The sequence below is a fragment of the Amblyraja radiata genome, chromosome 13 (genome assembly GCF_010909765.2).
Source record: "Amblyraja radiata isolate CabotCenter1 chromosome 13, sAmbRad1.1.pri, whole genome shotgun sequence".
In the NCBI taxonomy this organism is placed as follows: Eukaryota; Metazoa; Chordata; class Chondrichthyes; order Rajiformes; family Rajidae; genus Amblyraja; species Amblyraja radiata.
In genome coordinates, this window is record NC_045968.1 from 18,044,514 (window position 1) to 18,070,947 (window position 26,434).

The following is a 26,434-nucleotide window of genomic DNA, read 5'->3' on the forward strand; positions in this document are numbered from 1 at the left end:
CGCATGTTTGTTAGGAAAAGAGTGTAGGGAGTGAGGTGATGGCGTGTGACAGCGGTGGCGTGTGAGGTGAGGTTAGGGTGGTGGGAGAGGCTACACTTGTGAATCATGGTATTATTTCAGATAAACCCAAAACATGCCCTTTAATATCAACCCTGACAAAGGTTTCAGGGGGTTGACCAAGTTCTGCTTGACCAACTGCCTTGAATCATTTATGGGGGTGACTTTCTGAGGAAGCTGACCAGAGCGTACACGGGTTTACGTTGAGACTTTCAAACAGCATTTGGCAACACTTGCACAGAAATCATATCCTTAATCTTAAAAATGTTTAGAAATATGACATATTTGCATGTGAATTTTGCAGATGGATTTTAGATAGATTAACTTTAATTGTCATTCAGATATACACATAGACACAGTGCACATTGAACGGAATTCTGTTAATAACGTTTTGAGAATCAGTATTATTTGAATGCTGACCCCCCCCCCCCCCCACCCCCACCAGGCACTCCCTGTTCTAACTGACCACACCCTGGGCATTCCCTGTCATGGTGACGTCATTGACATTCAGCGGCCGTTGGTTACTTGCTGCCTGAAGGTTGTTACATACGACAGTTGCAATAAGCAACAGGTATTTCAACTGCGTATACCCACGTCATAGGTCACTCGAGATAAACATTCTCGGCAGAAGACAGGTCATTCCGTCTGGTCAATGGAAGACTGGTCATTCCGCCTGCTATCCTTGGTGGAGAAGGTAGATAAGTCAGTCACTCAAGCCTGAACAGTGCGATCTTAAACCACCTGCAGATGTGGAGGGAACCTCCAGAAATGAAGACTCCTTCAACACGTCTGATTAATCGGACTGGATTTTGTATTAAATTGGAATGGGATTTCATCCATAACCTGATTCCAAGGTAACCAATTCACCAATTCACCTGAGCTGGTGCAAAGCAACAAAATCAACAATTCAAATAAAATAAAAAGAAGAAAGCACTAAACCTGACATTAAAAATAGAATTGCAATAAATGCCCTGCAGGTGAGTTAAAAAATGCAAATAAAAATGAACGCTTTCAGCAAAGATTACAGTTGGAATCTCAGAACCTGCCCTTTCTATTTCGGGATGTTATTCGGTCGGCCGTGCATTTCCAGCAATTTCCATTTTGATTTAAGCAAATAAAATAGCAGATCAAACAGTCAGAAGCATAAATACAAGGCAGGGGTGGTGCATAGATCTATGCAAGAAAGGGAATAACACAGTTTCAACATAAAATATATGAAGGACTGGAAGCAAAGAGCTTGGATTTGTTTAATAAACTATCATCATGTGCAAGCTGGTGAATTATCAGTCTAAGTCTGCCCAAATGTGTTTTTTTCTGATCTAAGTTGTGTTATCCTATTTTAGTCTGAAATAGTTAACATAAGCAGAGTTTGTTGGACTAATTCATTTGGTACAAAATTATGTTACTGTACACAAACCTTGACTTAAATCTTTCCATTACCACACTGCCTGTGAAGTTCAAGTTATTGTCTTCCACCTCCTTCTCTCTTCCACATATCTTTCCTTGTCCACTACTGTTATGTTTGGATCAGTTATAAAAAAAATATATTTTTGCCAATATTCTCCCTGCACAATCTCCATTGTTCTGTTGAAGAGTGTTACCCCAACATATATCCAGGAAGATGTACCTGAACTCACCTAGCCTCCTATTAAGAAAGATACATCACTGAAAATCTGACAAATGTTGACTGCTGCTGCTTATTAAAGAAATATCTCTCCACCAAACACAGCTCATTACACTGCACCTAAACATCACCGTCTTAGATCTGAGCCGTTCCAAGTGTATCTTTAACAGCTCAATCCCTGGGACACCAGCCTCATAGGTTTGACAGAATACAAAAGATAAAGCACAGACCTGATAAAGCTCTAATCTTAAATCTAGAGTAAAATGCAGGATTCAGTTCAGTCCTGTGCTAAGTTGGCACTGGGATGAACACTTGTGGAGACCTTCTCACTAAGTGTTCAGGAAAACTCAGGATACCGGAGAAAAAACAGAATCTGCCATAAATATATTCTTGTGTTCAGGGGCACTAACACAATTTAGTAATAGTAATTTGGGTGTCCTGATCCTTGGAGGTAATTCATATTGTTTTTATAAAATGATGCAACCTCAGAGGATTACATATATGTATCTGCTGCCATCTGCATTTCCGCAGTTATCCAAAGTTGAGACATTTGGCAGATGAAGCCAGATACAAATAACAAGGCATGTATTTCAGAGGAGGATGAACCAGAGAAATAACGGTTGTGTTCAAATTCATTTAATTAGGACTGAATGACTTAATTGAATGTGATCATGTAAAATATAATAATGTCAAACATGTCAAATGCGTAAAGTGGATAATTGGCATGGTTCCTGGACCATGATACTGAGACGTGAACTCAAATGCCACCAAATCTGTAGAATTTAAATTCAAATAATTAAATCAATCTGGAATTAAAGCTGGTCTCAGTGACAATACCAAGGAAACTGGTTCACTAATGTAGCTGAGGAAAGTCATCCACAAGAAACCCACCAAATGGTTTGCCCTTAACTCCTCGATTTAGGGGCAAGTTGGAAAGGGCAACAAGTACTAGGATTGGCAACAACATCCACAACTTACAATGGATAAAGAGAGAAGTTCTTCCCTGTGTCGGCAAATTGTCTTATCTGACTGACACAAACAAACCTGGCCACAGACTTCCTTACTGATTCTTTTTAGTCTTTTGCTGCAAGATAAATCTGTAACATGCTGCATCTAAAATTCTGTTTGATTATCTGTCTCCATATGTGTTGAATGTGGATGTTCACAGTGGAAGTGGATATTAATTACTGAGCGTTTTGTTTACAATCCACAAGGAAAAAAAAAAATTATTTAGCAGCTTAACCTTTCATGATCGCTATCTAGCTTCTTTAAAACATTGTATGAGACACTTTCAAAGAACAATTTTTTTTAAAATCATACATTTTCCCCAAATCCTCTCAAAAAAATAATTAAAAAATGTAAAATGTGACACATGTTTAAAATAAAACATACAATTTAAGTAACGTTTGGATATATGATGTTAGAAAAGGAGCCAGTCAGAGAATTCCATATGGAGTAGATGGAACGGAGGTAGAATGAGGAAAGAGGTTCTGCGAAAGGAATTTGCGCAGCTAGGTACCAAATTGAAAAGCAGAACCAGGAAGGGAATAATCTCTCGGTTGCTACCTGAGCCGTGTGCAAATTGGCAGAAGGTTGAGGAGATTGGAGAATTCAACACGTGGCTCAAAGACTGGTGTGGAAGAAGCGGTTTTGAGTTTGTGGGACATTGGCAATAGTGTTGGGGCAGGAGGGAACTGTAAAATGTGTGCAGGATAGTTTTTTGCAGCAATACATAGAGGTGCCTACTAGAGAAGGGGCGGTGCTGGACCTCCTGTTAGGAAATGAGACAGGTCAGGTGGCAGAGGTATGTGTTGGGGAACAGTTCGGGTCCAGTGATCACAATATCATTAGTTTCAATATAATTATGGAGAGGGTCAGATCTGGACCTAGGGTTGAGATTTTTGATTAGAGAAAGGCTAACTTTGAGGAGATGCGAAAGGATTTAAAAGAAGTGAATTGGGACATTTTGTTTTATGGGAAAGATGTGGAAGAGAAATGGAGGACATTTAAAGGTGAAATTTTAAGAGTACAGAATCTTTATGTCCCTGTTCGGTTGAAAGGAAATAGTAAAAATTGGAAAGAGCCATGGTTTTCAAGAGAAATTGGACACTTGGTTCGGAAAAAGAGAGAGATCTACAATAATTATAGGCAGCGTGGAGTAAATGAGGTGCTTGAAGAGTATAAAGAATGTAAAAAGAATCTTAAGAAAGAAATTAGAAATGCTAAAAGAAGATATGAGGTTGCTTTGGCAAGTAAGGTGAAAGTAAATCCAAAGGGTTTATACAGCAATATTAATAGCAAAAGGATAACGAGGGATAAAATTGGTCCATTAGAGAATCAGAGTGGACAGCTATCTGCAGAGCCAAAAGAGATGGGGGAGATATTGAACAATTTCTTGTCTTCGGTATTCACCAAGGAGAAGGATATTGAATTATGTGAGGTAAGGGAAACAAGTAGAGTAGCTATGGAAACTATGAGATTCAAAGAAGAGGAAGTACTGACACTTTTGAAAAATATAAAAGTGGATAAGTCTCCAGGTCTGGACAGGATATTCCCTAGGACATTGAGGGAAGTTAGTGTAGAAATAGCAGGGGCTATGACAGAAATATTTCAAATGTCATTAGAAACGGGAATAGTGCCGGAGGATTGGCGTACTGCGCATGTTGTTCCATTGTTTAAAAAGGGTTCTAAGAGTAAACCTAGCAATTATAGACCTGTTAGTTTGACGTCAGTGGTGGGCAAATTAATGGAAAGGATACTTAGAGATAATATATATAAGCATCTGGATAAACAGGGTCTGATTAGGAACAGTCAACATGGATTTGTGCCTGGAAGGTCATGTTTGACTAATCTTCTTGAATTTTTTGAAGAGGTTACTCGGGAAATTGATGAGAGTAAAGCAGTGGATGTTGTATATATGGACTTCAGTAAGGCCTTTGACAGGGTTCCTCATGGAAGGTTGGTTAAGAAGGTTCAATTGTTGGGTATTAATGGTGGAGTAGCAAGATGGATTCAACAGTGGCTGAATGGGAGATGCCAGAGAGTAATGGTTGATGGCTGTTTGTCAGGTTGGAGGCCAGTGACTAGTGGGGTGCCACATGGATCTGTGTTGGGTCCACTGTTGTTTGTCATGTACATCAATGATCTGGATGATGGTGTGGTAAATTGGATTAGTAAGTATGCAGATGATACTAAGATAGGTGGTGTTGTGGATAATGGAGTAGATTTTCAAAGTCTACAGAGAGATTTAGGCCAGTTGGAAGAGTGGGCTGAAAGATGGCAGATGGAGTTTAATGCTGATAAGTGTGAGGTGCTACATCTTGGCAGGACAAATCAAAATAGGACGTACATGGTAAATGGTAGGGAATTGAGGAATGCAGTTGAACAGAGGGATCTAGGAATAACTGTGCACAGTTCCCTGAAGGTGGAATCTCATGTAGATAGGGTGGTAAAGAAAGCTTTTGGTGTGCTGGCCTTTATAAATCAGAGCATTGAGTATAGAAGTTGGGATGTAATGTTAAAATTGTACAAGGCATTGGTGAGGCCAATTCTGGAGTATGGTGTACAATTTTGGTCGCCTAATTATAGGAAGGATGTCAACAAAATTGAGAGAGTACAGAGGAGATTTACTAGAATGTTGCCTGGGTTTCAGCAACTAAGTTACAGAGAAAGGTTGAATAAGTTAGGTCTTTATTCTTTGGAGCTAAAAAGGTTAAGGGGGGACTTGATAAAGGTCTTTAAAATGATGAGAGGGATAGACAGAATTGACGTTGATAAGCTTTTCCCACTGAGAGTAGGGAAGATTCAAACAAGAGGACATGACTTGAGAATTAAGGGACAGAAGTTTAGGGGTAACATGAGGGGGAACTTCTTTACTCAGAGAGTGGTAGCTGTGTGGAATGAGCTTCAAGTGAAGGTGGTGGAGGCAGGTTCGATTTTATAATTTAAAAATAAATTGGACAGTTATATGGATGGGAAAGGGATGGAGGGTTATGGTCTGAGTGCAGGTAGATGGGACTAGGGGAGAAAACAGGCCATCTCGGCACGGACTTGTAGGGCCGAGATGACCTGTTTCCGTGCTGTAATTGTTATATGGTTATATGGTTCCAACGGGACAGCCTACACTTGAACCCGATTGGAACCAGACTCCTGGCAAACCGTATAACCAGGGACGTAGATCGAGTTTTAAACTAAATAGTGGGAGGGGGGGGGGGTCAACAAATTGGAAGTGTAATGGTGGAGTTAAAGGGAAAGAGAGTGCAGGAAAAGTAACAAAAGTCTCCCAAATCAATGGGACGGAAAGTTGAAGAAGGGGTAAGAGAGTACGGTCGGGCAAAATGGGGACCAGTGTGAGAAGGGAGGTGGATACCGAATTAAATGTGTTGTATTTGAATGCGTGTAGTATGAGAAACAAAGTGGATGAGCTTGTAGCACAGTTAGACATTGGTAGGTATGACCTTGTGGGAATTACAGATACGTGGCTGCAAGAGGATCGGAGCTGAGAGCTGAATATTCAGGGTTATACGTCATATAGGAATGACAGGAAGGTGGGCAGAGGGGGTGGGGTAACTCTGTTGGTTAGGAATGAAATTCAGTCCTTAGTGAGGGGTGACATGGGATCAGAAGATGTAATTGTGGATGGAGCTGAGATTTATAAGGGTAAAAAGACCCTAATGGGATTTATTTACAGGCCCCTAAACAGTAGCCAGGATATAGGGTACAATTTACATCACGAGATAAAATTGGCATGTAAAAAAGGCAATGCTATGGTGGTCAAGGGAGATTTCAATATGCAGGTAGACTGGGAAAATCAGGTTGGCACTGGACCCCAAGAAAGGGAATTGGTAGAGTCCCTCAAGATGGATTCTTAGAGCAGCTTGTAGTGGAGCCTACCAGGGAGAAGGCAATTTTGGATTTAGCGTTATGTAATGAACCGGATTTGATAAAGGAACTCAAGGTACAGGAACTATTAGGAGGCATCGACCACAACATGATAAGTTTTAATCTGCAATTTGAGAGGGAGAAGGTGATATCGGATGTGACGGTATTGCAGCGAGCAAAGGGGACTACAGAGGCATGAGGGAGGAGTTGGCCAAAGTTGGACAAGAGCTGAACGAAGTGCAGTTTTGGTCTCCTAATTTGAAGAAGGACATTCTTGCTATGGAGGGAATGCAGTGTGGGTTCATCAGGTTAATTCCCGGGAAGGGGGCATGACATATGATGAAAGAATGAATCGACTGGGCTTACAGTATATTCACTGGAATTTACAAGGATGGGAAGGGATCCTATAGAAAAATATAAAATTCTTAAATGATTGGACAAGCTAGATGCAGGAAAAATATACCTGATGTTGGGGAAGTCCAGAACCAGGGGACACAGTTTAAGAATAAGGGGTAGGCCATTTAAGATTGAGATGAGGAAAAACCTTTTCACCCATAGAGTAGTGAATCTGCGGAATTCTCTGCCACAGAAGGCAGTGGAGGCCAATTCACTGGATGTATTCAAGAGAGAGTTAGATATAGCTCTTAGGGCTAACAGAATCAAGGGATATGGGGGAAAAGCAGGATATTATTAATGATAAGCCATAATGATCAGCAGGGATGACAGTGGAACAGCAATGGCAGTAATTTCTGGGAATAATCCGGAAGATGCAGGATCTTTTCATTCCAAAGAGGAAGAAAGATTCTAGGGGGAGAAAGAAGGCGACCGTGGCTGACAAGGGATGCCAAGGACAGTATAAAACTAAAAGAGAAGGCGTATAACATAGCAAAGATTAGTGGGAAACCAGAGGATTGGGAAGTTTTTAAAGTACAACAGAAGGTAACTAAAAATAAAATACGGGGAGAAAAGATGAAATATGATGAGAAGCTATCCAATAACACAAAAGAGGATAGCAAGAGTTTCTTCAGTTATATAAAGAGCAAGAGTGGATGTTGGACCGCTGGAGAATGATGCAGGAGAAGTGATAATGGGGAATAAAGAAATGACAGAGGAGTTGAATAACTTTTTTGCATCAGTCTTCACAGTGGAAGACACCAACAACGTGCTAGAAATTCACGAGAGTCAGGGGGTGGAAGTTAGTGGAGTGGCTATTACTAGGGAGAAGGTACTTGGGAAGCTGAAAGGGCTGAAGGTGGATAAGTCACCTGGGCCAGATGGACTGCACCCTAGGGTTCTGAAAGAGGTGGTTTTAGAGATTGTGGAGGCATTGATAGTGATATTTCAAGAATCACTAGAGTCAGGAGTGTTCCAGATGATTGGAAATTTGCAAATATTACCCCGCTGCACAAGAAGGGAGCAAGGCAGAATAGTAAGAACTATAGGCCGGTTAGTCTGACTTCGGTGGCTGGTAAGATTTTAGAGTCCATTATAAAGGATGAGGTTACGGAGTTCATGATAAAATAGGATAAAAGTCAGCAAGGCTTTGTGAAGGGGAGGTCTTGCTTGACGAATTTGTTGGAATTCTATGAAGAAGTAAATAGCAGGACAGATAAAGTTATTTACTTAGATTTTATTTACTTAGATGTTACAGTATTTACTTAGATTTTCAGAAAGCCTTTGAAAGGTGCCACATGTGAGGCTGCTAAGGAATACGAGAGCCCACGGTATCAAAGGGCAGGGCATGGATAGTAGGATGGCAGGATGACAGAAGACAAAGAGTGGCAATAAAGGGGCTTTTTCTGGTTGGGTGCCAGTGACTAGTCGAGTTCGGCAAGGGTCAGTGCTGGGGCCGCTACTCTTCACGTTGTATATTAATAATTTGGACGAGGGGATTGGCGGCTTTGTGGCAAAATTTGCGGATGATACAAAAATAGGTGGAGGGGTAGGTAGTGGAGAGAAAGCAGGGACTCTGCAGAAGGACTTGGATAGGTTGGGAGAGTGGGCAGAGAAGTGGCAGATGGAATATAGTGTAGTAAAGTGTGGAGTCATGCATTGTAGTAGTAGGAATAAAGGCATAGACTATTTTCTAAATGGGGTGAGAATCCAGAAATCAGAGTGCAAAGGGAGTTGGGAGTGCCGGAGCAGGATTCCCAAAAAGTTAATCTGCAAGTTGAATCAATAGTAAAGAAAGCAAACTCAATGCTCGCATTTATTTCAAGAAGGTTTGTATACAAAAACAGGGATGTAATGATGAGGCTCTATAAGGCGCTGGTCAGGCCGCATTGGGAATATTGTGAGCAATTTTGGGCACCATATCTGAGGAGGGATGTGCAGGCTCTGGAGAGGGTCCAGAGGACGTTTACAAGAATTATCCCAAGAATGAGTAGGTTAACCCATGATGAGCATTTGTCGGCACTGGGCCTGTACTCGCTAGAGTTTAGAAGAATGAAGGGGGACCTCATTGAAACATACAGAATAGTGAAAGGCTTGGATAGAGTGAATGTAGAGAGGATGTTTCCACTAGTGGGAGAGTCTAGGACTAGAGGTCATAGCCTCAGAATTAAAGGACGTTCTTTTAGGAAGAAGCTGAGGAGAAATTTCTTTAGTGGTAAATCTGTGGAATTCTTTGCCACAGAAGGCTGTGGAGGCCAAGTCAGTGGATATTTTTAAGGCAGAGATAGATAGATTCTTGATTAGAGGTTATGGGGAGGAGGTAGGAGAATGGGGTTAGGAGGGAGAGATAGATCAGCCATGATTAAATGGCGGAGTGGACTTGATGGGCCGAATGACCTAATTCTCCCCCTATTTCTTATGACTTTATACTCTGAGACAAAGCCAAGCTACTTTACAGCAGTTCATTATTTCTGAAATGTGTTCCTGATTTTTTACACTAAATGCAGCAGCCGTTTACAAGATTGCGTTCCATAAACGCAAAGCATTGTTTCTGCTGAGAGATTTGCTGATTGAAGGGTAATTATTGGCCATGGGGCATCTTCTCTTTATCACTGTGTGCCATGGACATCAGGTTAACTTTATATTTAAAAGATAAAGCTCTCTAATTAGATATTTCCCCAAGTGTAGGTGTGTGGAAAGGTGAGAGAACAAACAGTGAATGGAATTGGCTGCAGGTGGTGTGGCTGAGAAATGAATGCCATGCAGTAATGTGTTAAATGATTGAACATAGACGGTGAATGAACATGGACCATGAATGAACATAGACGGTGAATGAACATAGATCGTGAATGAACATAGATCGTGAATGAACATAAATTGACAGAGGGTACACAAAAATGCTGGAGAAACTCAGCGGGTGCAGCAGCATCTATGGAGCGAAGGAAATAGGCGACGTTTCGGGCCGAAACCCTTCTTCAGACCGAAGAAGGGTTTCGGCCCGAAACGTCGCCTATTTCCTTCGCTCCATAGATGCTGCTGCACCCGCTGAGTTTCTCCAGCATTTTTATGTACCTTCGATCTTCCAGCATCTGCAGTTCCTTCTTGAACACATAAATTGACAGAGGGTCACACTAATAATCCAAACCATCTCACAGACACGTTTCCCAGATACATATTTTGCTTTAAGCACCCTGATAGGTTTTCTTCCTGTTTATGAAGACGGCAAATGTAGAATTTGTTCGCAAAGTATCTTAGATGTCAACGTAGACAGGTTGGTTGGTAAGCTTGTAGATATCACCAAGGTTACTGGGGTCACAGACTGTGAGAAAGGCTGTCAAAGTTTACACCGGGATATAGATAAGCTCCAGAAATACATAGAACAGCAAAAGAACAGACCCCTCGACCCACAATGAGGTTCAGATAGGGAAGTCAGTCAGAACCTTTTTCCCAGGATAGAATATTCAGATACTAGAGGGCATAACGTTAAGGTGAGTGGGGCAAAGTTTAAAGGAAATGTGTAGGATGTATTTTTTTACACAGAGGGTCGTGAGTGTCTGGAATGAGCTGCCAAGCAGATACAATAATGGCATTTACTAGGCTTTTAGATAGGCACATGGATATGCAAGGAATGGAGGGATATGAATTATGTGCAGGCAGATAAGAGTTGGTCTTGGCAGCATGTCCGGCACGGACATTAGAGTCATAGTCATAGAGTGATACAGTGTGGAAACAGGCCGTTCGACCCAACTCGCCCAGACCGGCCAACAGTGTCCCATCTACACTAGTCCCACTTGCCTGCGCTGGGTCCATAACCCTCCAAACCTGTCCTATCCATGTACCTGTCTAACTGTTTCTTAAATGATGGGATAGTCCCAGCCTCAACAACTTGCTCTGGCAGCTTGTTCCATACACCCACCACCCTCTGTGTGAAAAACCCTCGGATTCCCTACTCTGCCATACTCAATACCCTGACTGATGACCGCCAAATTGCCAAAAGCCTTTTTGACCATCTTATCTACCTATGACTCGACCTTCAAGGAACCATGCACCTGTACTCCTAGATCCCTCTGCTCTACAGCACTACCCAGAGGCCTACCATTTACTGTGTAGGTCCTGCCCTTGTTTGACGTCCCAAAATGCAACACCTCACACTTCTCTGTATTAAAGCCCATCAACCATTCCTCCGCCCACCTGGCCAATCGATCCAGATCCTGCTGCAATCGTTCACAACCATCTTCACTATCTGCAAAACCACTAACTTGTGTATCATCAGCAAACTTGCAAATCTTGCCCTGCATGTTCTCATCCAAATCATTGATGCAGATGACAAACAGTAATGGGCCCAGCACCAAACCCTGTGGCACACCACTAGTCACAGGTCTCCATTCTGAGAAGCAACCTTCCACCATCACCCTCTGCTTCCTTCCATGGAGCCAATTTACTATCCATTCAGCTATCTCTCCTTGGATCCCATGCGATCGAACCTTCCAGAGCAGCCTACCATGCAGTACCTTGTCGAACACATTACTACACAACATCTACAGCTCTGCCTTCATCAACCTTTTTGCTCATGTCTTCAAAATAATCAATCAGATTTGTGAGACACGACCTCCACGTACAAGACCATGCTGACTGTCCCGAATCAGCCCTTTCCCATCCAAATGTCTGTATATCCTATCCCTCAGAATACTCTCCAGTAACTTTCCAAATACAGATGTTAAGCTCACTGGCCTATAGTTCCAGGCATTTTCCCTGCAGCCCTCTTAAAAAGAGGCACAACATTTGACACCTTCCAATCCTCTGGCACCTCTCCTATATTTAAGGACGACTCATAAATTTCAACCAGGGCTCCCGCAATTTCCTGTCTAGTTTCCCGCAATGTCATCGGATATATCTGATCAGGCCCCGGACATTTGTCTACCTTCAAACACGACAGTACCTTCAGTACTTCTTTGACAGTACCACTGACTGCTCAAATGACACTTCCAGTGACTGCCCTTATTTCCTCCAGCCTACTGTCTTTCTCCTCGGAAAATACAGAGGAGAAATACTCATTGAGGACCTTGCCCATCTCCTGTGGCTCCACACAGAGGTGACCGCTTTGATTCCTGAGAGGTCCCACTCTCACTCTAGTTACCCTTTTTCCCCTAATGTATTTATAAAATCTTTTGGGATTGTCTATGTTTCTATGTTTTGGGATTGTCTTTTATGCTACCTGCCAGAGCTATCTCCTGGCCCCTTTTTGCCATTCTGATCTTTTTTAGTTTGCTCCTTAGTTCCCGAAACTCCTCCAGGTTGCACTTGATCCCAGCTGCCTATACCTGTCCCATGCATCCTTCTTGTTTTTGACTAATGTCTCAATTTCCCTTGTTAGCCAAGCTTCCTTACATTTGCCTGCTTTGCCCTTCACTCTAACGGGGATGTGCACATTCTGAGTTCTCTTCAGTACACTTTTAACAACATCCCACTTGGCCAATGTTCCTTTCCTCTCAAATAACCTGGTCCAGTTAACTTGAGCGAGGCCTTCTCTCATACCCTCAAAGTTGGCCTTACCCCAGTTGAGTTGAGCATTTTAACATGTGGACCCTCTCCGTCCCGATCCATAACTATCTTAAACCTAATCGAACTGTGGTCACTGGACCCAAAAGGCTCCTCCACACACACTTCATTAACTTGCCCTTCCCAATTTCCCAATACTAGACCCAGCGTTGCCTTCTCACGTGTGGGGGCCTCCACATACTGTTTAAGAAAACTCTCCTGAACATTTTTGAGGAATTGCACCTCATCTAAACCCATCACGCTATGATTTTCCCAGTCTTTATTGGGAAAGTTGAAATCCCCTACTACAACAACCCTATTTGACCTGCAGCTGTCTGCAATCTCCCGGCACATTTGCTCTTTCAATTCCCGTTGACTATTCGGGGGTCTGTAGTACACCCCCAATACAGCAATTTGTTCTTCCCCCGCACAATTAAAGCATGGAATAATCTCCACCCAACTATAGTTACCTAACCAGATGCAACTAAATTTAAAGTAGCTCTTTCTTCCCAATAACCCTTTCTGGCTTAAGCCCTCCCTTAACCACCTCCAGTTTAATTTCCATTTGGAATATTTTGGAGGACCAAGAAACCAAGAACCAAGGTGATCATCCCTTTCTTGTTCCTCAGCTCCCCCCATATAGCCTCACTAGACGAACCATCCGTAATATCACCTCTGAACACAGCCGTGACATTCTCCTTAACCAACAATGCAACTCCCCCTCCTCTTTTTTCCTCACCCCTGTCTCTCCTGAAGCTCCTATACCCCAGAACATTGAGCTGCCAGTCCTGCCCCTCCTGTAACCAAGTTTCAGTCATGGCTACAACATCCCAGTATGTGTCCAAGGGCCTGTTCTTGTGTTGTGCTGGTCTACATTCGAGTCATATTAATACCAAGAGCCAATTCTTATTTCATTATATAAAGAATCACTGGACTTAGACCTCTCCTTCCAACTGGGACCTGGGCAATATCTCCTGCGCCCTTTCCATCCATCCTACAGCAGGGCAACCAGAACAGCACACAGCGCTTAATAAAGACCTCAGTGTCTTTGAGCCATGCTTGGAGACCTTTTAGGAATTTATATGCTTATGAGGGGCATGGAGAGGGTGGACAGTCAGAAGCTTTTCCCAGGGTAGAAATGCTAGAGGGCATAGCTGTTATGTGATCGGAAAAAAATATAAAGGAGATGCGCATGGCAAGTTGTTTTTTACACAGAAGTTGGTGAGTGCCTGGAGCACGCAGCTAGTGAGTGAGTGAGTGAGTGTGAGTGAGTGTGTGAGTGTGTGTGTGTTTGTGTGTGGGGGGGGGGGGGGGGGGGGGGAGAGACAGTTGCGATTGTGCGATCGTGGTGATTAAGAAGCTTTTGGTGTGGAAGAAATGAAGAGATGAGAATTATGTGCAGGCAGATAAAATGTAGTCTTGGTATCATGTTCGGCAAAGACATTGTGGCCAAAGAGCCCGTTCTTGTGTAGGAAGGAACTTCAGATGCTGGTTTAAACCGAAGATAGACATAAAAAACTGGAGTAACTCAGCGGGACAGGCAGCATCTCTGGAGAGAAGGAATGAGTGACGATTCGGGTCAAGACCCTTCTTCAGGCTGAGAGTCACGGTATGAAGAAGGGTCTCGACCCGGAACGTCACCCATCTTTATTCTCCACAGATGCTGCCTGACCAGCTGAGTTACTCCAGCACTCTGTGAAACATCACCTATCCATGTTCTCCACAGATGGTGCCTGACCCGCTGAGTCACTCCAGTATTTTGAGCCTGTTCTTGTGTTGTAATGTTATATGTTCATTTAAAAAAAATCTATTTTATTTCAAAATTGTTCGTCAGCATAACAATCTTTCAAACCTTTAAACTTCAGAGATACAGCGTAGAAACAGACCCTGCGGCTCACCGCGTTGCGCCAACCAGCGATCACCCCATAGGGGGGTTGCACGTAAGGTCACTGGGTCATAGGGCTTGATGCACAGAGCCGCTCAATCCATCTGGAGGACATCCGTAACTTCCGGTATATGTTATTAATGCAAGAAACGCGTACTTTCCTACCTGTTAAAAACCGCCAAAATGTTTAATTTTTGCGCTGAAAAAAATTGTGGAAGTCAGGGTAAGTGTGAGAGACATGTACCCAACTTCAGAATTCCAAAAGTGAAGCGAAATGAAGGTAAAGAGAAGCAGAGCTGAAGGGACCACAGCAGCTAAAGTGCTTGGCGAACATTGGCTGTGCAGATATCGGAATTGAAAATATTGGGAATTATCGCGTTTGCTCACTGCATTTCATCAACAGTAAGGCATTATTTGTGTTTTTTTCTTGATTCCTTTGGTATCTAAAAAGTCTCAGAAGTGATCAATCTGGCTGTAATTTTTTCTTCAAATGCGTTTTCATTTTGTATGTAAAAACCCACTTGAGAACCATGGGCGATTTTTGAAAATTGCAGCCAGATTTATCGCTTCTGAAACTTTTTAGATGCCAAAGGAATCAAGAAAAACCACAAATAATGCCTTAGTTGATGAAATGCAGTGAGCAAACGGCCAATGTTCGTCAAGCACTCTGGCTGTTGTTGTCCCTTGCTCTCTTCAGCTCTCGCTTCTATCTACCGTCATTTCTCCTCACTTTTGGAATTCTGAAGTAGGCTAAATGTCCCTCACGCTTATCCCGATTTCCATAATTATTTACAGCGCAAAAATTGACAATTTCAGCGGGTTTTAACGGGCCCGCTACGCTGGAAACAGTGTTAAGTGCCTACCTGCAGTTCATCGCGTGTACTCCACTTGGAGTAACGTAGCAACAGTACGGGTCATGGGTCGTGACCCGACTACCGTGAAACCTCCCTATACACTAAAACCATCCTACACATTAGGGACAATTTTACCGAAGCCAGTCAAACTACAAACCTGTACGTCTTTGAAGTGTGGGAGGAAACCGGAGCACCCGGTTAAAACCCACACGGTCACAGAGAGAACGTATATAGACAGCACCCGTAGTCAGAATGGAACCCGGGTCCCTGGTGCTGTGCTGTAAGGGAGCAACTCGAACCGCTGTCCTACCAATGAAGGCGACAACTTGCTCGTTGTCCCTGGTTGGCGGCGTGGATGGCAAGGCCAACGCCTGATGGCCATCACTATTTGTGGCCATGGATGTGGATGTGGACAGCCATGGTCGCCGGAGATCTGCCGCCCAGCAACCCATGGCGTGGGATAGTTTCACGGCCACCACTCCCGAGAGGTAGCCTCGTATTCCAGAATGTATAGGATGGCTAATTCAGTAGCTGTCGCAATGGGATTGAAGCCCATCTTCCCAGTCACACTGTTAGTCCGACATGAATAACTCATCTGCCGAAGGCAACGGATTTCATATCAAATCAATTACAATCTACTCTTCAGTTTAGCTAACACTTTTATGTTGTGATTTATTTTCCTGTTTATTCGCTTTTCATACTTGAGTATATTTTATTTCGGCATTAGCGGGTTTAAAATAAAGTGCCCAATGATTCACTTCACCGGCGGTGAGTGGTGGCGGTTATAAATTATTTTTAAAGGCTTGTCTTCTGTAAGTGGCAACATGAAGCTAGATATTTATGAGATAGGGATAAAGAAGAAATAGCGGGGAAAGGTTTAGTCGGCTGCGGAACATGTTCCGAGGTGCGAGCCCGGTGATTTGTGGAGAGTTTATCCTTCAGCCTGTCGGAGCCGGGACAGCGACACCGAGATGGACTCGGTCTAGAGCCATAGAGAGTCAAAGGGTCACTGGTCATTCTACAGAGGGTGCGGGAAAAGGTGCAAGGAGGGACCACAACAGGGTCACCAATGGTCAAAAAGAAGAACAGACAACTCGGGACAGGTGATGAGTCGATCCCGGGGCGGAGCAGGTTGTTGCCGTGACGGGGGGAGGGGGGGGGGGGGGGGAGAGGACAATTTCATCCACGGCATTTGTACATGGCAGAGTTGGCATCTTTCAACCGAGGGATGTGCCACAGGTGGGGAACGTCAGTCAAATGAAAAGCCCAGCGTCTGTGAAGAATCTTCGGCATAAATGACAAATTAAAAAACAGAGCACAATAAAGAGAGGAATGTGATTTGCTGCAAACACCTCTGCCGATATTCTGTTGGCGGAAAAGATCGCCATATCCAATATCTGGTAGTGTTTCTAAAAGCGGGAAAGAAATCACAAAGCCGAAATGTATTTACTTTAAACTGTGCGTCAATTCCACACAGATCCGTGTCATACCGCTTGTGAACTATTTTGTTACACTTATTTATAGGAGCAACGAGGTCCTTCTGCAGTTGTACAGGGCCCTGGTGAGACCACACATGGAGTATTGTGTGCAATTTTGGTCTCATAATATGAGGAAGGACATTATTGCTATTGAGGGAGTGCAGCGTTGATTCACAAGGATAATTCCCGGGATGGCGGGACTGTCGTATGCTGAGAGAATGGAGCGGCTGGTGCCACAGTTTAAGAATAAAGGGTAGGCCATTTAGAACGGAGACGAGGAAAAACTTTTTCACCAGAGAGTTTTGAATTTGTGGAATTCACTGCCTCAGAAGGCGGTGGAGGCCAGTTCACTGGATGCATTCAAAATAGAGTTAAATAGAGCCCATAAGGCTAGCGAAATCAAGGGATATGGGGAGAAGGCAGGCAAAATTACAGCACGTGGCATTGGTGGTAGGATACTGACATGTATAGAAAATTGGTTGGCAGACGGGAAACAAAGAGTAGGGATTAACGGGTCCCTTTCAGAATGGCAGGCAGTGACTAGTGGGGTACCACAAGGCTATGTGCTTGGACCGCAGCTACTTACAATATTCATTAATGATTTAGATGAAGGGATTAAAAGTAACATTAGCAAATTTGCAGATGACACCAAGCTGGGTGGCAGTGTGAACTGTGAGGAGGATGCTATGTAGATGCAGGGTGAATTGGACAGGTTGGATGAGTGGGCAGATGCATGGCAGATGCAGTTTAATGTGGATAAATGTGAGGTTATCCACTTTGGTGGTAAGAACAGGAAGGCAGATTATTATCTGAATGGTGTCAAATTAGGAAAATGGGAAATAAAGCGAGATTTGGGTGACCTTGTTCATCAGTCAATGAAAGTAAGCATGCAGGTACAGCAGTCAGTGAAGAAAGCTAATGGCATGTTGCCCTTCATAACGTTGAGTATAGGATCAAAGAGGTCCTTCTGCAGTTGTACAGGGCCCCAGTGAGACCACATCTGGAGTATTGTGTGCAGTTTTGGTCTCCAAATTTGAGGAAGAACATTCTTGCTATTGAGGGTGCAGGTGGGTTCACGAGGTTAATTCCCGGGATGGCGGGACTGTCATATGTTGAAAGAATGGAGTGACTGGGCTTGTATTCACTGGAATTTAGAAGGATGAGAGGGTATCTTATTGAAACATATAAGATTATTAAGGACTTAGACACGCTGGAGGCAGGAAACATGTTCCCGATGTTGGGGGAGTCCAGAACTAGGGTCCACCGTTTAAGAATAGGGGATAGGCCATTTAGAACGGAGATGAGGAAAAACTTTTTCACCCAGAGAGTTGTGAATCTGTGGAATTCGCTGAAGGCAGTTGAGGCTATTCTCTGGATGCTTTCAAGAGAGAGTCAGATAGAGCTCTTAAAGATAGCGGAGTCAGTCGTGATCACATTGAATGGCGGTGCTGGCTCGAAGAGCCGAATGACCTACTCCTGCACCTATTTTCTATGTATCTATGTATTTCACAAACATTAAATCCTTGTCTCCGGTAGCGGTGGCGGGATGGGGACTGATCGCTGGCTGGGATGCGGGAGGTCGCGGCTGCGCGACTCACCCACTCGGTTACCACACAGACTGGAGTCTTGAACAAAACACAGCGGGCAAGGCAGCGTCTGTGGAGGAAATGGTCAGGCGACGTATCTTCAGTCTGAAGAAGGGCCCCACCCCGAAACGCCGTCTGTCTATTCGCTGCACAGACACTGCCTGACCCGCTGAGTTCCTCCAGCATTTTGTGTTTTGTTTAAGATCCCAGCAGTTCTGATGACAAACCACTGTCAGTGGTGACAGCGGGCAGCAGCAAGAGAGTGGTTCATGGTACAGACACAAGCGGGTAGACGCTGCCACTTCCACTGCCCGTTGACCCAGAGTTGTCCCAACACTGTGACCCGGCGACACCTGTGCGGCATTGACCGAGTCCCGCGTCGGTAAATAATGCCCACAACCTTCCCCGTCCTTTATAAAGTTACCAAGACTTACTCTGATCACGTTCCGCGAAGAGTTGCTGTCGTCCACGTTGACACTGAGTGAGAAGAAGGCGGCGGTGCTGTACAGAGCCTGGCTTCTGTAGAGCAGTTCACGGAAGCGGCCGTCAGCGCCGTCCCAGCCGCCGCACTGGCCGATAATGTGCAGCAGAGGCCCGGCTCCCAGCCGCTCGATCTCGCCCAGGTCGGTGCAGGAGCGGTAGAACTGCTTCACCTTCCTCTCGGCGGAGCGGCGGTGGGGCCGGCGCACAGGTTGTGTGAGGAGCCGCTGTAGTTTTTGGCGGTTGTTATGGGCGATGGCGGTGACCGTGCCGTAGCTCAGGGTGTCCTCAGGGATGGCGTGCCTGCTCAGCCAGCCGCCGCACGAGAAGCTGTAGAAGTCGCGGCACGGGTCGATGCTGGCGTCGATGTTGCTGGCGATGAGCCGCGCCGCCTTGGCGAAGCCCCTGCGGCGCCCGCCTTCCTCCCGGCAACCGGCGTCGGACGCAGGCCACAGGTACTTGAGCAGCAACATACTGCCCAGGATAACGCACAGTCCCGCCGCAAACACCAGCGCCGACAGCAGGCACACCTCCCGCCGCTTCCAGCCGCCGCCACCGCCACCGCCGCGCTGCCCGCCCCGCTCCGGTCTCCGCGGACCCAGCTGCAGGTTCAGGCCGCTGTGTAGCGTCCCCGAGCTCAACCTGTTCACGTACTTCACCTCCTGAAACTCATCGTAATGGGCTGTCAGCGAGTACGTTGTCTCCATCGTCCCCACGAACCGCGCCAACTCCTGGGCAGCAGCCGACACACAACTTCGCGCCGGGACAGGACAGGACAGGGGTCCGGGCTGGGCTGGGGTCGGGAGAGGGTGTCCTGGCGTTGTAAGCTGAGCCGGGCCGGTCTGGTCTAGGATAGGGGGTCCTGGCGTTGTGAGCTGAGCCGGGCCGGGCTGCAACACCTGCCAGTCTCGCTGCAGCGGGTTAAATACTGAGCGCAATGGTTGACATCCCTTCAATCTGGCACCAAATGTGACGAGATCGGCGTCTCACGGCGACAGCGCGGGGCTGGCACCAACATCGGCTCCGTACCGTTTTAAAAATGTACAAACCCCCTCCGGCGCCACTTTAACACCTGACAGGGGGTAGAATCGCGAGCTTACAATTTGAACCAATTGATCGCGTAATTGTTTAAAGTGTGCACGAAATATTTTAGAAAATACTCACCAAGCGATTTCATTCGATAGCTTCACGTTGTCAGGTAGATTCTTGTTCTCATTGACTCCAGTAAGACTTTGTGAAAAGGGACACAGAGTGCTGGAGTAACTAAGCGGGCCAGGCAGCATCTGTGGAGAACATGGATAGGCGACGTTTCGAGTCGGACCCTTCTTGTGAAGTGGGGAACATTCAAATGAACCGATAGCAACACGTATCGCATTTATACCTAGAACATCGGTCACTTGTGGAACGCTTCGCAGCGAATTCTAACAATTATCAGTGTAGTAAATACAGAAAATAAAACTTTAGTGCTCCAAGCGATCATTGTTTTGGAGACATTCAGACGAAAGGCAATCTGTAGCTGTAATTATGAAAATGGCATGCATTATTCATGGCCCGCCATGTCGCGTTAATTGTTTCTGGTTAATTGAGTATTCCTTGATTTAAGCGAAGCCGCCAGCGGTGACCCGAGTGGACCTGTTCACATTAACTCCTGTTAATAACTGGTTGCAGCAACAGTTTGAGAATGAGAAGAGGTTTTGGAGTAAGACTTGAGAGGAGGAATGAGCGACGGGAGAGTGGAGGGAAGATAGACACAAAATGCTGGAGTAACTCAGTGGGTCAGGCAGCATCTGTGGAGAGTAGGAATGATTGACGTTGTGGGTCGAGAGCAATCTTCAGACCTGATACGTCACCCATTCCTTCTCTCCAGAGATGCCGCTATATTTAAGAGGGAGTTAGATGTGGCCCTTGTGGCTAAAGGGATCAGGGGGTATGGAGAGAAGGCAGGTACAGGATACTGAGTTGGATGATCAGCCATGATCATATTGATCGAATGGCCTACTCCTGCACCTATTTTCTATGTTTCTATGTCCCGCCGAGTTTATCCAGCACTTTGTTTTTTTACCCCTCAAGATTCAGCTACTGGGGTTCCTTGTGTCTACTGTAATATTGGAAGCGCTGCGGGTGAACCAAAGGGGTGAAGATGACGGACTCCGGGTGAAATCAATTCATGCCGGCGCTGGGATTCCGTGGCTTCTGATTCCAGCTCCCAATGAGGAGCGATCACACACCAGACACCAGTCAACAAGGTTGACCTTTTCTGCAATAAATGTAAAATTAACTTTTAATAAATAAAGTTACACTTTGTTGATCGGGTAAATAATACAACTTTGCGCGTCGGGTTATGAACTTGAAGAGGTTAAGACACTTCAGCGGCTTTGAATCAGCTAAAGAGCTGCCCCGGGACTTTCCCATCGCTCAGGGTATTAGATAGCTGGACGTGTCCTGAGACCCGCTACCGGGCGACCACCGCTCTCCACACGGGCGGCTTTGCGAGCTGGGGACGTGTCGGAGCGCGGAGAGCGATGCCCGAGGGAGGGGCGTTGGACAGTTACAAATGTTTCTCTGCTCAGTTCACATCGCTTTAATGGCAAAAGGCTTTTACTTTCAAAATTATTATTTACTAACTCTAATTGAATCAAACTCAATTGCCCTGAAACGTAATTTGAATTGCAAATCTCGGGGTCTCGGGCGACACATTCTTCATTTAGTGGCATCTCCTGCTTTCTTCTAAACCTTCCATAAATAATTATAATAATATTAAAGCTACCCAGCCATGAAACAACGAAAACAAAGTTGTTTTAAAATGTGACAAATGCATTTCATGCTGCTCGGCGCAATCATAGATCAAATGCTATAATTGTGAGCGGCGCTGCCGAGGCGGTTACGAAACGCACCTTGTATTTGGGAGCGGACCCGGGAGCTCCGGGAACCTGTTCATGGACCGGAGCGGCGCAGTCGCCGGACACACGGAGCCGCAGCACCGGACCCGAGGGCAAACGCGTCGGCTAAAGACGGGTTCACTTCCAGCCGGTGACACGGAGCTGAAGCGGTTACAGATTATGCTCAGTTATAGCCTACCGGTTATTCTCAGGTTCATTACTGTCACGTGTACCGAGGTACAGTGCAAAGCTTTGTTCTGCACGCTATCCAATCAGATCAGATACGATACATAAATACAATCGCCAAACTCAAATAGGTGGAGCAAAGGGGAAGATACAGAGTGCAGTATATCGTTGTCAGCATTGTAGCGCATCAGTTCTATAGACTAAGTCTAGAGTCCGCAATGGGGCAGAGGTGAATCGGACAGTATCCTCGCTTATGGAAGGACCGTTCAGAAGCCTGATAACAGAGGGGAAGAAGCTGTTCCTAACGGGAGAAAGCGGCTTTGAATCAACTCTGTAGAGGAGGATGAGATGCGCTTATCAGGAAGGAAAAGATAAATTTCTTTAGCTAGAGGGTGGTGAATCTGTAGAATTATTTGCCACAGACGGCGGTGGAGGCCAAGTCAGTCGATATTTTTAAGGCAGAGATAGATAGATTCTTGATTAGTACGGGTGTCAGGGGTTATGGGGAGAAGGCAGGAGAATGGGGTTAGGAGGGAGAGATAGATCAGCCATGATTGAATGGCGGAGTAGACGATGGGCCGAATGGCCTAGACAATAGGTGCAGGAGTAGGCCATTTGGCCCTTCGAGCCAGCACCGCCATTCAATAATAATAATAATAATAATATATTTTATTGTCATTGCACAAACGAGATTTGGTATGCAGCTTCCATCCGATGTAATAACTTAATTAACTAAAAATGTAGATACCCAGAAACAAGATTAAAAAAACAGTAAAACAGTATAAAGTGCAAATAGGTCTGTGCCGGGGGGGGGGGGGGGGGGGGCACTCAGCAGGGCGGTTCAGAGCCGCTATAGCTCTGGGGATGAAGCTGTTCCTAAGTCTGGAGGTGCGGGCGTAGAAGGCGTTGTAACGTCTGCCAGAAGGTAGAAGTTCGAATAGACTATTGCAAGGGGGTGAGGAGTCTTTGTGAATGCTGACGGCCTTCCTGAGGCACCGTGTATTGTAGATGCCCTCCAAGGCTGGTAGCTGTGTCCCAATTATCTTCTGCGCTCTGTGGACGACGCGCTCTCCTCTCCGCCTCCGTCCAGCTGAGATACCACACAGAAATGCCATATGTTTGGATGCTCTCTGTGGTGCAGCGGTAGAAGGTTGTCAGCAGCTGTTGGGGCAGACCAGTCTTTTTCAATGTTCTCAGGAAGAACAGTCGTTGCTGTGCCTTCTTGACCAGCGCAGCGGTGTTGGTGGACCATGTGAGGTCCTCTGAAATGTGTGTGCCCAGAAACCTAAAGCTGGGCACTCTGTCCACACTGTCCCTGTTGATAAAGATTGGAGCGTATTCCCCATTATGTGACCTTCTGAAATTGATAATCAGCTCCTTGGTCTTAGAGGTGTTTAGGGACAGGTTGTTATCTGAGCACCAGTCCACCAGGTTCTGCACCTCCGCTCTGTAGTGTGTTTCATCACCATTGGTGATCAGCCCGATCACCTTTGTGTCGTCTGCAAACTTGACAATGGTGTTGGTGTCGAATGCAGGAACACAGTCGTGTGTGATCACGGCTGATCATCCACAATCAGTACCCCGTTCCTGCCTTCTCCCCATATCCCTATGAGCTCTATCTAACTCTCTCTTGAAAGTATCCAGAGAACCGGCCTCCACCGAATTCCAAAGACTCACAACTCTCTGTGTGAGAAAGTATTTCCTCATCTCCGTTCTAAATGGTTTACCCCTTATTCTTAAACTGTGCCCCTGGTTCTGGACTCCCCCAACATCAGGAACATGTTTCCTGCATCTAGCGTGTCCAAACCCCTTAATAATCTTACATGTTTCAATAAGATCCCTTCTCATCCTTCTAAATTCCAGAGTATACAAGCCCAGCTGCTCCATTATCTCAGCATATGACAGTCCCGCCATCCCGGGAATTAACCTTGTGAACCTACGCTGCACTCCCTCAATAGCAAGAATGTCTTTCCTCAAATTTGGAGACCAAAACTGCACACAATACTCCAGGTGTGGTCTCACAAGGGCCCTGTACAACTGCAGAACTGTACAACTCTGCTCCTACACTCAACGCCCAATTCTACCCCAATCACTTATGACCTTATGACCTCACGTTTCTTCTTCCAAAATGTGCACAAGGAGGTCTGTGACTCGATCTGAAACTCTATTCCTTTTTCTCCAGAGATGCTGCTTGTCCCGCTGAGTTACTCCAGCATTCTGTGTCTATCTTCCGTATAAACCAGCATCCGCAGTTCATTCCTACAAGATTTAGCGGGATATGGGCCAAACACACAAAGGTGGGATTGGTGTAGATAGGGCATGTTGGACGGCAGGGACATGTTGGGCAGAAGGGCCTGTTTCCGTGCTGTATGACTCTGTGTACATTCAGAATCAAATTCATTTGATGGTGAGAGTCATCGATGTAAGCTGCCCTGTGCTGTAGAAAGGTGTGTGTGTGTGTGTATGTGAGAGAGTGTGAGTGTGTGTGTGTGAGTGAGTGTGAGTGTGTGTGTGTGTGTGTGTGTGTGTGTGTGTGTGTGAGTGAGTGTGAGTGTGTGCGTGTGAGTGTGTGCGTGTGTGAGTGAGTGTGTGTGTGTGTGTGTGTGAGAGTGTGAGTGAGTGAGTGTGTGTGTAAGTGTGTGAGTGAGTGTGTGTGTGTGTGTGTGAGAGAGAGTGTGTAAGTGTGTGTGTGTGAGTGTGTGGGAGGGGGGCGAGGAAAGCCCTGCCCTGAGAAGCCGGCCAGAACTCCGCGGGAGGGGGAGGGAAGGGGAGAAGGGAGGGGGGGGGGGGTCGCACCCGCATAAATCTGGTCATTTATGTGAGGACCCGGGTCGCAGTCGGAGTGAACGTCAGCCGCCCGGGGGGGTGATGGAGTCCGGAGTAATTTCGTTTTCTTCTGTGCTTTGGGACCTATTTTTGAACGGATCCCGCGGGACGAGATTGCATTTACAGAGGAGAAAGAGGTCACTTCGTGACCCAGGCGGAGGAGCCGAATCCCCGCGGGCATTGTAATAGAGCAGGCGGCTGCCGCAGGAAGATTAGTAGCAATACATTTTATCCATTATTTTAATAAGCATTAAATTTAATGGATCATGTCGGCCCATAGCTTTACATGAATTGTATTACATTCGGAATAGATCACACACATTTCAACGCAGAAAGTAAATAATTTTACTAAGTGCCCCCACACATTGAAGCGAGCGAACGTGAGGTCGCTTCACTGCAGAGAAAAATATTCCATAAATTCCGGGAACCGTGGCCTGGGACCAACTGTTGACGAGCCAAGCCTCATATCGCTTTGTTCCAGTCAGAGAAGTAGGTTCTCGACCCGAAACGTCACCCATCAATTCTCTCCATACACCCACCACCCTTTGTGTAAAAAGGTTACCTTTGCCTGTACCCCGTTCCTGCTTTCCTCCATATCCCTTGATTGTGGCGCCACCTGTATTCGAACCCTTGGCAGTCGGGGGTAGGGTCACGTGACTGGGTAATGGCGGGCAGCAGTTGTCACGAGGGTTAGGAGTGTGCCCGGGTATAAGTATGGAGCCTGGGTCAGCCCTCCCCCATTCACGTGTTGATCGCTTTACCTGAACTATAAAGTTCTCTTTGTGTTCACCAAGTGTGGCTCGTTTATTCGCCCGCCATATTGGTGACCCCGACGATCCAATTCGGTCATTTTGGATTTCAACCATGTTCGCAGCCAACGACCAACCTCTACAGCGCAAGGTTGCTAACATTCCAGCCCAGCAGTACACTGTCTCCCTGAAGCTGCCCATGTTCTGGACATCGCAGCCCCCAGGTGTGGTTACAACAAGCCGAGGCCTAGTTCCACGTTCGACGCATCACAGCCGACGACACCCGGTACTACTGTGTTGGCGGAGCATTGGATCAGAAGACGGCCGATCGCCTTAGTCCCTTTCCTCTGCGCACCGCCAGATCAGGACAAATATGAGGCCCTTAAAGCACTGCTTTTGCAGACCTTTGGGCTCAGCCGCCGGGACCGTGCAGCACGGCTCCCACACATGGGCGGCCTCGGCGATCGCAAGCCGTCGGAGCTGATGAGAGAGATGCTCACCCTAATGGACGACCATCGGCCCTGTCTGCTCTTCAAGCACGCCTTCCTGGAGGAGATGCCAGACGACATCCGCCTGCTGCTCGCCGGTGAGGATATCGCTGACCCCCTGCAGCTAGCGGAGCGAGCCGATGAGCTGTGGCACGCCAAGCTCGATCGATCGAGTAGCGGTGATGCCTTGGAGGGCACAGAAACCAGGCCGCCTGTCCCGAACGACCCGGGTAAGGGGAAGTGGTGTTATTAACACCAGCGCTGGGGCTCCGCAGCCCATCAGTGCCGCCCTCCCTGCTCGTATCCAGGAAACGTCAGGGCCGGCCGCCAGTAGTCGCTGAGGTGGTCGGCCTAAAACATCGCCTCCACGCATGGGATCGGCACTCAGGACGACGGTTCCTGGTTGACACGGGTGCGAAGGTTAGCGTTTTACCCACGTCGGGGATGGACACCTGTTCCGGCAAGCAGGGGCCTTCTCTCACTGCAGTCAACGGCAGCTCCATAATGGCCAGTTCTCACGGTGCGACCTG

General features: G+C 46.1%; 1 protein-coding gene across 1 annotated transcript in view; it reads right to left on the bottom strand.

Moving 5' to 3' along the window:
- Positions 1–19,770, bottom strand: part of ecel1 (endothelin converting enzyme like 1) — a 107,474-nt gene extending 87,704 nt beyond the window's left edge. The window contains exon 1 of the mRNA XM_033031339.1: positions 18,731–19,770. Within this exon, the coding sequence (XP_032887230.1) occupies positions 18,731–19,483 (753 nt within the window). The 5' untranslated portion in view covers positions 19,484–19,770. The remainder of the gene's footprint in view (positions 1–18,730) is intronic.
- Positions 19,771–26,434: the final 6,664 nt, after the last annotated feature.